This window comes from Coenobita brevimanus, chromosome 79 (assembly GCF_032717465.1).
Source record: "Coenobita brevimanus isolate Jiangsu-jjx chromosome 79, ASM3271746v2, whole genome shotgun sequence".
NCBI lineage: Eukaryota > Metazoa > Arthropoda > Malacostraca > Decapoda > Coenobitidae > Coenobita > Coenobita brevimanus.
The window spans coordinates 31,178,618-31,191,007 of record NC_137032.1 but is presented as its reverse complement, the minus strand read 5'-3'; the positions used below and the strand labels follow the sequence as shown (position 1 = coordinate 31,191,007).

The 12,390-nt window shown below is 41.6% G+C and overlaps 1 protein-coding gene across 1 annotated transcript; it reads right to left on the bottom strand.

Annotated features, from left to right (window-relative positions):
* Positions 1-785: 785 nt before the first annotated feature.
* On the bottom strand, positions 786-11,401 carry LOC145409075 (uncharacterized). Its single transcript, XM_080279624.1, has 3 exons — positions 11,356-11,401; positions 3,494-3,806; positions 786-1,185 (listed from the first exon to the last, which is right to left on the bottom strand). Exons 1-3 carry the CDS (start codon positions 11,399-11,401, stop codon positions 786-788), a joined length of 759 nt encoding a protein of 252 aa, XP_080135750.1.
* Positions 11,402-12,390: the final 989 nt, after the last annotated feature.

Below are 12,390 nucleotides of genomic sequence, written 5' to 3'. Positions count from 1 at the left end.
TAATGAATGGAGGAAGGAAAAACAAAGGAAAAAAATAAGTCCATGTGCGTAAGGGCATCCTCCATTCATAAAATATTTATAACAACTGGATTTGAATTGAAGTGGATTAAATGTTTGTGGGAAGCAACTCCCAGGAAGTGAATTCCAGAGAGTAGTAGTTACAGTAGCATTCTAGATACAGTAGCATTCTAATCAATAAATCTTACAGTCTGTTACATTTATTAAATATTACGTGTGGTGATGGTGAGGTATTCTTTCACTTGGTGGCACGGATATACCTGCCCGTTTCTCCAAACATACCTCATTCACCCCCCCCCCAATCCCTCGAAAGAAGGATGCTGGACTGCAGGAGACGGGCATCATCAACCTGCAGTCCACCGGGTTCACGTCCCATTGTACTACTACTGCTACTATTATTATTGCCACTACTTGCTAAACAGTATTATTTAAAATATTGGGCCATACCTGAGAAGAAAATCATCCCATTGTTTTACATTGTACCTTAAAACTATTCAGTGTGGTGACAGATTTACTTTCATTCATCCTACCTTCAGACGATTGTAGGCCTACTTATTGTAGAGGAGACTTTCCGAACTAATTGGTTTGGATTTAGTTGCACTGATCCAGTTACAACAAAATGTATCCCAAATAAGTAAAAACATTGCCTGGAGGTAGGAAGGCTTTAAAAGTAAGTTACGTGCTTTAAAAAAAGTCAGACTTTGCAGCTCTTCCTGCTGTACGAGTGTGTTAACATTTCTCCCCTACAGACTGTTGTTCTGTGTATGTTAATTTGAGTTGTTAGACAATTGCCTTGCCATTGCTGCAATATCAGCTGCCTCATTTGCCAAAGCATCAGTTGCTGTTTTTGCCTCTTCCTTGCTCATTTTACTTCGATTGGCTCTAAGATACTCCATTTGCTGTTGTAAGGCCTGTATTTGTGCTCTGAGGTTGCTGATTTCATTCACCCGGTGAATAGTTTTATATGTGGTTCCAACTATTCTCCCGATGCGTATGAGTTTATCAGCTACTCTTCGACCATTTGCTGTTTTCGCAGCGAACCGTAGCACTTCCTTGAGAAATCCTCCAAGTCCACGCCTTGTCCTTTGTACCGTTGGTCCTGCCTCGCCGTCTGGGAGGAACGACTCATTCTCCAGTGATATGATATCTGCCTCCTCTTCCTCGGCGCTGAAAGGACAATATATATATATATATATATATATATATATATATATATATATATATATATATATAGAGAGATATATAGATAGATGGATAGATAGACAGATAGAAAGATAGACAGATAGATAGATATGCAGATTAACCACATGATAAATTAGAGACACTAACTCCTTTCGCATATTACATGTTCAGACAGAGTTACACAGAGACAGCAAAGAAGGGCACGTGTAACAAAGTGGGACCTGACTTGGTCTGATATGACATGACCTCACCTCATCTCACTTCACGTCTGCTGTACTGACGTCCTGAACCATAGCAAACCTAAACAAAGAATGTTGGCCTGCGAGGTACAGTTTTGTAATTCTGATAGAATTGTTACATTTATAATGTCCATAGCTCATATTTTCATTATTCTAATATGTGTCAGAAATTAAGAATTATGCAGTTACATTCCTTTCATCGAAGCTCTATGGTCTTGTACAGATTTTAGAGCCTGCATAATCAGTGTGTTGGAATAAGTTACTACACTGCTGGACTGTCCTTACACCATACTTATGTTGTGATGTCCTGGTTTGTGTTTTCCAGGTTGTCTTTTGTATAATGTATTATAGTCCTTGCATGAATTTTTATACGCAACGCCTGAATTGCTTGATGGGCTTTTGTTGACGATGCATTTCTTAATGGTGTTTTCAATCTTGAAAGCTAAAGGACGAACAACCTAGCATAAGAATAATATGAAATACTATGCCAATTGGCTAACATTCATTCCATCCATCATCCAATCCTACGTTGCCCCATGAGGAGCCTAAGAGCCCGGGGCTAGGCAGTTGGTCCTGACATTTAAGATGAGAATGACCAGCCTCACTCATCCCTGAGTGGCATTACGTGAGCAATAAACCCCAACCACCCCTTGGATATAAACCTTCACCGGCTCAATCCAATTGGAGCACAATAATTACCAACTAAACCACCAGGCGCCAAAATTTGGTTATATGGTTACCACCCAGCGTAGTAAATAGTTTCCTCGTGTACAAGAAACCATTTGGTTTGTCACTCACATTCATAAATTTATTTTACATCCACTAGGTCGTATTTCATATATTTTAGGGAAGGGAGGGATTTACAGGATAATAATTTTATGAATAAAATGAATGTAAAAACAGGATTAATCTACTACAGTCTGTTGTTTTTAATTTATTTTATTCTAAATGTTTTTCCCATTCATCCCTCCCATCCCTAAAATATAAATAGTACGACCTTGTGGATATAAAATGAATTTATGATTGTTAAGTAGCTGGCACAGTATTTTTATCTTATTCTTATGGTGGGTTGTTCTTCCTTTAGTCTGATGATGCCAGATGTGACTGACAACCTTGCAGAATAAAGGCAATCCCTCCCTCTAAGTGTGTGTATTACTGCCCTGCACCATATGCTGTCTACAAGATGAGTAACTCTCTCTCTCTCTCTCTCTCTATAATGTGTGTGTGTGTGTGTGTGTGTGTGTGTGTGTACATATTTATTTATACAGACAGATAGATGGATAGATTAATGGAGACAGATAACTAGACAGATGTACCTTTTAGGCCTGTGGTACTTTAGGATGGATGGAACTAGGCATTTCCAAAGTTAATAGACGGGAGAACCCCAGGGTTCGGACCTATGAACTTTACGAATGTGTGCTGATGGGCAAAGTACACTTCCTGCAGCACCTTGCACACAGCAGCCTTACGATGTAAAGGTATATGTAGTACATCCATATATATATATATATATATATATATATATATATATATATATATATTATCCAGAGAACTCTTCCCGCATAATAATGAGGTTAGGTGGGGTCCAGAGAACAAGTAAGAATAATACAGGAAGAGAACCAACGTAAAGTCTTGCCAGGGAAAAGTACTGCAGACAATACTCTTATTCACTCACTCTCAGGCTAGGAATCCTGACTCCACCCCACGGACATAAACATCCACACTTTCACGCTTCGTAGTACTCGTACGTATCAGCGGGAGTCAGTCCGACGATTATCACATCACCCAAATGAAGAGGAATCCAAAACCCTTGATATGGCCTCCTGCTTACAAAAGTCTTCCAACCATCTCGATCCGCTGGCAGTTCTCTTGCCCTGTGATCCTCCACACATCACTTTCTCATACACATTACTATGGGCATCCATCCATCTTCTCATCTAAGCACAGTATTCTGTCATGGCTCACATCTCTCTCTCTCTCTCTCTCTCTGACATAGATAGATAGATAGATAGATACCGTAATTCTACAGTGTGTTGCAGTACAGTAACACTGACCTGTAATACTGTGGTGAGTAGGTGCCAAGATCCTGAATAATAAGCTGCACAGGTGGATCAATAACCAGAGTCCAGCCACCCTCATCACCTGCCACATCCACGTCCCCCAGGGATGGTCTTTCTGAGCCTGCCACCTCCATGTCATCCAGGGATGGCCCCCCAGAGCCTACCGTCTCCATGTCCACCAGGGGCAGCCCTCCAGAGCCTGCCACCTCCATGTCATCCAGGGATGGCCCCCCAGAGCCCACCGTCTCCATGTCCACCAGGGGCAGCCCTCCAGAGCCTGCCACCTCTCCCGCTTGCCCACCAGAAGCTGCAAGGCGCCAGCACCAATGAGAAATGACACCGCTTTAACTAACATGGCCGAGTATTCATGGTACATCAGTGATAATAACGCACAAGGTTGGTACTTGTCAACATAACAAACATATTCTTAAGGTGGTTCATAGTGGGGTCAGTATATGCGGTAAGGAGGTGTATGAAAGTCCATGGAGCACAAGGCTGAACAACCTGTTAATGAGAAGCCATACAGCAACGAGGACAGAAATAGCGGAAATGAGGTTATGGAGAAATAAAGAGTTTTATGTTAGTGAGAGAAAATGAGAAGAAAAGAAAGTATAGAAAATAAAGAAAAAAGAAAAAATCTTGGTATAAAATGGAGAGAATGAAAGAAACCGTTTTGCTTGGAATGCAAGAGCGTCGTAGGTGGTGACAGGGACGGTGGTAATGGTGATCAGAGGTAGACAGTGGCGAAATATTATTGGAAAAAAGTGAGCAATTAGACGCAGATAATATTCTCGGAGGCTGAGGAGGCTCCCTTGCACTTCCTTAACTGTTTATTTCTGGTTGTGCCACGTTAATAGTACCACGTATGGTATTACCTCGGCCAAAGAGGTTGGACGGCGGTTATATTCACATGAGTCTGCTTGTCTGCTTGTGTACAAAGTATTCGAAAAACTTATTATCGGATTTCATTGAAATGTGGTGGATAGACTGGTAGTGGGCCAAGGAGGAGTAGTTTAGATTTAGAGGTAGATTTGGATCCGGATGCAGGAATGCATAGTAAATTTTATTTTCGTTTGGCGGAGATATGTGCTGTCTATATAGTAGTCTCTCTATCAATCATAAATATATATATATATATATATATATATATATATATATATATATATATATATATATATATATATATATATACACACCATATCTATCTATCTATATACCTTTGCTGCTTCCCCCATGGAAAGGGAGGTAGCCGAGACAGGACGACACATTCCCCATTTACTCATCCATTCAAACACATTCATTCGCATCTTAGCCCCAAAGGGGAGAAGGGACAGATCCTCACTGCACCACACCACACATGGGTCAAATGGGCAGTGCAGTCAGTGACATCCGCAGCAGGGCCCGACAGCAGAGCTGGTTTACCCCTGCCACATCATGATAGACCCATCCCCTTACTCGCACCTGACCTGACTAGCTAATCAGACCAAATGCGGGAGAATATCCCCTCAGGGCTGCATCATCATTTATTCATTCACAATTTCTCTCCATTTATTTCTGTCACGCACAGCCACTCTTCCTTGCTCAACAGACATCCCTCTCGCATCCAGCGCTCTCTTCACACTGTCCATCTATCCTGTTCGTGGTCTCCCTCTCAGCCTTACATCTCTCACATTAGATCTAGTTATCTTTTTCACCAATCGCTCATTATCCGTTCTCTCCATATGCCCAAACCATTGCAACACCCTCTGCTAAACTCTACCAGCCATCTGCCGAACAACTCCAGTTCTCCTTCGCACTTCATCATTTCGCACTCGATCCATGCCCGTCACTCCACACATACTCCTCAGACACCTCATTTCCATTACATTCAAACTTTTCCTCTCTGCTACACCCATATTCCATGTTTCAGCCCCATATAACGCAGTCGGTACCACAACACCCTCATACAGCCTTCTCTTTACATCCATTCTAAGCAAACGACATCTAAACAATTTTCTCATTCCTCCCAGCACCTTTCCTACTTCATTTATTCTAAACTTCACTTCTGCATCTATTCTTCCATCCATAGCACATGCGACCCTAAATATTTAAAACACTCCACCTCCTCAAGCAACTCGGCATTCAAAACTATTTATATTCATCCCCCTACTGTCTACCAACCTCGTACACTTCATCACTTTACTTTTATTTTCATTTAATTTCAATTTCCTCCTTTCACACACCCTTCCAAACTCCTCTACCAACTGTCTCAATCTCTCCTCTGAATCAGCCACCAGTGCAGTATCATCTGCAAACAGCAGCTGCTTAAGATTCCACTCTCCACCATCGACATTCACCAGACTGACCTCCATCTAAAACACTTGCATTCACCTCTCTTACAACACCATCCATATAAATATTAAACAACCAAGGCGACATCACACATCCCTGTCGCAGCCCCACTCTCACGGGAAACCGATCATTCACAGCATTTCCCACTCTTACACATACTCTACTATTTAGATAAAAACTTTTCACTCCTTTTAGTAACCTACCATCAAGTCCATACTATCTTAAAACAGTCCACAAAGACTCCCTATCAATTCTGTCATACGCTTTCTCTAAATCCATGAATGCCCAAAACACATCCTTGCCTTTCGCTAAATACTTTTCATACACTTGTCTCACACCAAACACTTGATCCACGCATCCGCTCCCTCTCCTAAAGCCACACTGCTCATCACCAATTACTCCCTCTGTACCCTCTCTAACGCTCATAATTAACACTCTACCATATACAGTATATATATATATATATATATATATATATATATATATATATATATATATGCTATGGTACCTGCTGCCATCTAGAAGGAAATCAAAGAGATAAGGAAAGAGTTAACCCTGGTCAAGATCACGGAGTCTTGCTAAAAGAATTTTTTCGAGGACTTTACAGACACAGTAAGTGAGGAAATAGAATGTAAGTCAAAATATTAAGCTTGGAGACTCGGATGACTGTGTAGCTGGTCCACACGTGTGGGAGAATGCCCTAAGGGAGTCTTAACTGCATAGTGAGTGAAGAGATTGCCAGTCGTAGTGTGGCATGGGTGATCCCATCATCACCTGGGGCAGTTGCCGTACCTTGAGGCAGCAAGTCACAACTCATCACTGGTGATGTGGTGATCATCGAGAGAGGAGAGCGTCGTATAGGCATCTGTAATGCATTCTAGCCTGTTTTTGTTGACAGCGAAGAGGTGAGCCTTGGTGGGAGGAGGCAGGAATGTGAGTTGGGCCTTTGCGGACCATTTTTGAACGAGGCAGTTGGTATATTCAACATGGTTAAATGTGGACACTGTCAGAGATGAGCTCATGCAACCGAACAACTTTGATAACGAGCTGCCATGCTCTAGCCTGAGGAGTGAATGTTGATATGCAGGAGAAAGTCATATCAGTACTTCTAACACTGTGCTTGAGGTCGCCGGAAGACCTGGCAGCAGTAAGATAAGCGTGGATATTTTCAGCCATGCGACCAATGAGGTGCATTGTTAAGATTTTTATTTAGGTTCTTTATTTACCATTCAATACAAACCTCAACACTGTGGGGAGCATTGTCCCTGAAGGGGAAGCAGGAAAGTGTGCATGAGAAAAAAAAAGGTGATTGATATCTTAGGGCAGCGATTCTCAACCCTACCTCTGCCAATTACCCTCTTGGCTTGACGTATTTAGGCATTTACCCCCTCACCCCCATACAAAAAATGCATTATCGGCATAAAGGCAAAAAAATAAAAATAAATAAATAAATAAGAAGAGAGAAAAAAAGAAAGAAAACAAGATACAGAAACATCTTTAATATTAATGTTTTGCATGAAATAAACTTTGATGAAGGAACAAACAAACACTATCAAACAAAAATACCAGAAGCAATATCAGCAGGAACACTGCTGATTCATTTTCAAATATGAAATATTTACCCCCGGCTATGTGGTTTTTACCTCCTGGGGGTAAATTTACCCGTGGTTGAGAATCACTGCATTAGGGTATAAAAGGTACAGGAGTAATTATCATTACAAGTAGAATAATGAACAATGACATACAATGACACATACATGGTACAAAGTTGTTGCAGTTATTATCATTACAAGTTTAGGAATGAGAAATGGGATACAATGACACACACACATATGGACATTCGTATGCAGAGAGAGACACACACAGATATACACATACATATACGTATATACAGTATCTATGCATATATGTGTATACTCACGTACATGTAGCCATGGACATACTGTATGTACAGGATAGGTATGCATGTATAAAGATATGGGTATGTGTACAGGCGTGCATACATGTATATTTGCTACACGCATATATATATATATATATATATATATATATATATATATATATAGATAGATATATATATATATATATATATATATATATATATGGTGGTTTAGTAGGTAATTATTGCGCTCCAATCGGATTGAGCCTGTGAAGGTTTATATCCAAGGGATGGTTGGGGTTGATTGCTCGCGTAATGCCACTCTGGGATGAGTGAGGCTGGTTACTCTCATCTTAAATGTCGGGACCAACTGCCTAGCCCCTGGCTCCTACGCTCCTCATGGGGCAATGTAGGATTGGATGATATATATATATATATATATATATATATATATATATATATATATATATATATATATATATATATATATATATATATATATATATATATATATATATATATATACTACAACATTTAGGTCAGTTTGCCTAACTAACACCAGTTTCTATGGTTACCACAGGTCGTTCTCTGCGTCCATGATCTGAGACGGCCAGGGCACTCCATGGCGCTAGAGACGGCAACACTCTTCCCTGAGTGAAGCTTTGCTGGTTTGAGCCTTATTCTTGATGACACAGGAGGCTTCTTAAATACCGTTTAAACATCGGCAGAGTTTGCACGAACAACATACAGTACAAGAGGGCATTTAGGTGTAATGTCCAGGAAAAAAAAAAAAATCGCTTGTTCTGAGGTGCTAGGATGTCTCCAAAGACACTCTCGGTACGGCTCCATGTGTCTCTTTCAGTTTAACATTCAGATTTTGAACAGTGGTGGTAGCTTGGAGATTAATACTTGATCTAATGATGTATTCTTTGTTTTCAAGACAATTTTTAAGATCACTGGCATGACTTCAGTCTAGAATAAAGATTAACCTTTATTGAAATCACACTCCCATCATTTCTTTTGTCTGCAGGGTTGATAAAGGAGATCTGGTGACATTCAAGAGGATTTGAAAATGTAAGTTGGAAATTAAATCTATAGGAAGTCGCTATGGAATCACTAAAACTAATGAGAATACGGCCCAGTGTGCCAATGTGTTAGAAGAAGCAGCCTTATAATTGATGTTTGTCGATTGCATGGTGTCATTAAGGCATACAATCATTCGCTGCGTTACAGCGTTTCCCTAAAACATGATACGCAAAGAAGGTGATGTACCCAGGTTTCCAACTGTACTGCTGGATGAAGAGGGAGAACGTGGGAAAGTAAACCTTGTCCAGGCCGAGACTGAACATGAGTTTTTCCATTTGTTTGTTGATGGAATATTACACATTTTTTTTTTTATACAAGGAAGAAGGAACCAAAGGCCAGGAGCCAGCTAACACTTCCTTCCAAGAAAAAAACAAATCAGTACAAAGGAGAGCCAAATTCAAGATCCATTCTTTTCGAGGTGCCTGGACACACTGCGTTTGAAAGACTGGAGATCATAGGAAGTAGGAAACACAGACAGAGGGACACAGTCTCAGAGCTGAACTGTTGCATAAATGAAGAACTGTGAGTAACTGTTAACTCTTGCATTAGAGAGTTGGACAGAAAAAGGATGAGAGTTTGCTGCTAGATGGGTGCTATGTGCCCGTCATAGAGGTGGAGCGATGCGAGGGGACTGTTTAGAGATGCAGTGACCATTGAAGTTGCGATAGAAAAGAGACAAAGATGCAACAGTGCGGTGAGGAGACAGAGGTTGGAGGGAGCCAGTAAGAGGAGGAGAGTTAATGAGATGAAAGGCCTTTGACTCCACCATATTGAGAAGAGCTGTATGTGGGAAGCCTCCCCACACATGAGAATTGTACTTTACTCACGGGCGAATAACACCCCTGTATAAAGTCAATAACTGTGCAGGGGTAAAGAAGGTACGGAGTCGGCTTAGCACACCTTATCTCTTGGAAGCAGATTTTACAAGATGTTTCATATGATCTTTGCAAGATAAATCCCGAGTGAATGAAACCCCAAGCATGTTCAAGGATGATGCAGGATTGAGCTGGATATTATTAAACATTAGTGGGTACTCCTGTGGAAGATTTTGTCGGGTTGATAGGTGTAAGAACTGTCTATGATGCATTAAAAACAACAAGAATATTCTTATCCCAGTCTGAGATAGGTGTGCCATAGCCTCATCCCTTGTTTGTTGAAGTAACTGCTGAGATGAACGTTGTGGGAACCGAATGGAAAGGTGAAGTGGAATTATCAGCTAACGAGTGGATAGGGTTAGATGTACAGCTCAGAAGGTCATTGATGAATAAAAGGAAGAGAGTTGGTGATAGGACAGAGCCCTGAGGAACACCACTTTGATAGATCTTGGAGAAGAACGATGACCGTCTACAACAGCGGCTATAGGACGACCAGAAAGTAAGCTAGAGATGAATGCACGGATAGAAGGATAGAAACCGTAAGAGGGTAGTTTGGAAATTAAAGATTTATGTCAGACTCGATCGAAAGCTTTTAAATGTCAAGTTCAATGGCAAAGCTTTCGCCAAAGTCCCGAAAGGTAGGTGAGAAACTCGCCAGTGAAGCGTCCGTGACTGAACCCATACAGACGATCAGAAAGAAAGTTGTGATAGGAAAGATGCCTTAAAATTTTTCTGTTGAGAATTGACTTAAAAACTTTTGAGACAGGATGTTAAAGCAATTGGACGATAGTTAGAGGGTTGGGAATGGTCACCCTTCTTTGGGACTGGCTGAATGAGAACAAACTTCCAGCAAGAGGGAAAGGTAATGGTTGATAGACAAAGGTGAAAGAGTTTATGTAGGTAGGGTGTAAGCACAGTTCTTGAAGACAACAGGAGGGACTCCATCAGGCCCATATGCCTTGTTAGTATTGAGGCCAGTGATTGCAGAAAATACATCAGCTGAAGATATTTTAATGTCAGCCGTGGGGATGTCAGAGGGGAAGTGAAGGAGGAACAGCGCCGGAATCGTCTAAGGTGGAATTGGAGAAGAAAGTCTGAGCAAAGAGATTTGCTTTATCGGAAGAATAAATAGCTATAGAGCCATCAGTGTTGAAAAAAGGAGGGAAGGATGATGAGGTAAAGTTGCTAGAAAGGTTTTTGGCAAGGTGGCAGAAGGAGCGGGAAGAATTCGAGTTGGAGAGTTGAGAGCATTTAGTACGGATGAAATTATTTTTAGCATAGAGAAGAACAGACTTAGCACGATTCCGGGCAGAAACATAAAAAAGATGTGATTCAGGGGTGGGTTGGCTCTGGTACCTTTTATAGGCTGCTGTGCTGACTACAGTATGCGACTTACGGTTAGGTGTCGAAGCACTGATACTAAGGCATATTCTATGTTGAACTAATCTTACTCCTGGATGGAGGAAAGTCGTAGCCAAATTTTTACACTGAACAAAGATCTGTGGTGGTAGTTTGAAGCTTTGACTGGACGAGGAACAATTCACTGTGAAACTGTTACTCGTGTTAGGTAGAAAATCTTCTAAGCATCGACAGCAGGTCTGTGTTTGGTGTGAAATCCTGTCTACGACTTCCTACGAGCCACGGGTAAGAGTCTGGGGCACAAAATAACCAATAAACCAACACACGTGTGCGGGGTGCAGCAGTGAAGGCTAACACCGAAGGCAGATCCATCGCCGACACCACCACCACCAGTAACGTCAGGCAGCTTCGCATCTTGCTTCACCGGGACCTTATCTGTCACAGTCAGTCGTGTGGAGTAGCTCCAACGAGTTTGTGAGGCTTGGACGTCCTCGTACCTCATTATGTAGTCATAGAAACGTTCACGGGCACGGGGGAGTTGTGGGGTGGGGAGTGCCAGGGTGGGAGAGGAGCATGATAGTAATGATGAAGGGGGGGGGATGGTCGGGTGATAGAGGGGAGGGGTGGTATTAGTAGTATGGGATGAGGGACTAGGATGTGGAAGGGTGGTAAAGAAGAGAAGTGGTACAGGTACTTGCAGCGGGAGCGATAGTTTAGGGAGGTGGGAGTGGACCGGTCATGCAGGGAAGGGGACGTAATGTACTAGGTGGGGCAGTGGTATGTGGGGAGGGATGGAATGGCTCTGTAAGTTGCGTCATTGAAAGGGGAGGCATTGTACTGGTGGATGGGAGGTGGGGTTACGAAGAAGGGTAGTGAAAAAAAAGAAAATTATGGTAAATCGACCAATAAGTTTTGTCATATCCATTGCTAGTCTTACAAAACTTTATAATAATTTGAAATGACGGAAAGCAGATGACTACTTGTTCATTACTGACATGCCAAACTCCAAGTAAAATCACTTTCATAGTTACCACTGAACATTTTTCATCGTTATCAGCGAATTTTCATAACTCCTTGCTTACTACGACAACTGTTATATGAACTCCTTCAGGTATACGATATAATGGATAAACTCACCTAATAGTGGCTGATGTTGATAGTGCTGACCCATACTGGTATCTGAGAATACTGCATGACACAATTACTTGTGCTGCATACACAGTATATTGTATGTTAATGGATTAATGACTGGTGCACGGCAAAGTAAGGTAAAGGTGGGGGCAGACGCCATGAGGTGCTTAGCCGCGGTGCCTATCCTCGTAACTTGGCCTTTGAGCCTGTGGCGGGTTTTTCACCCTATA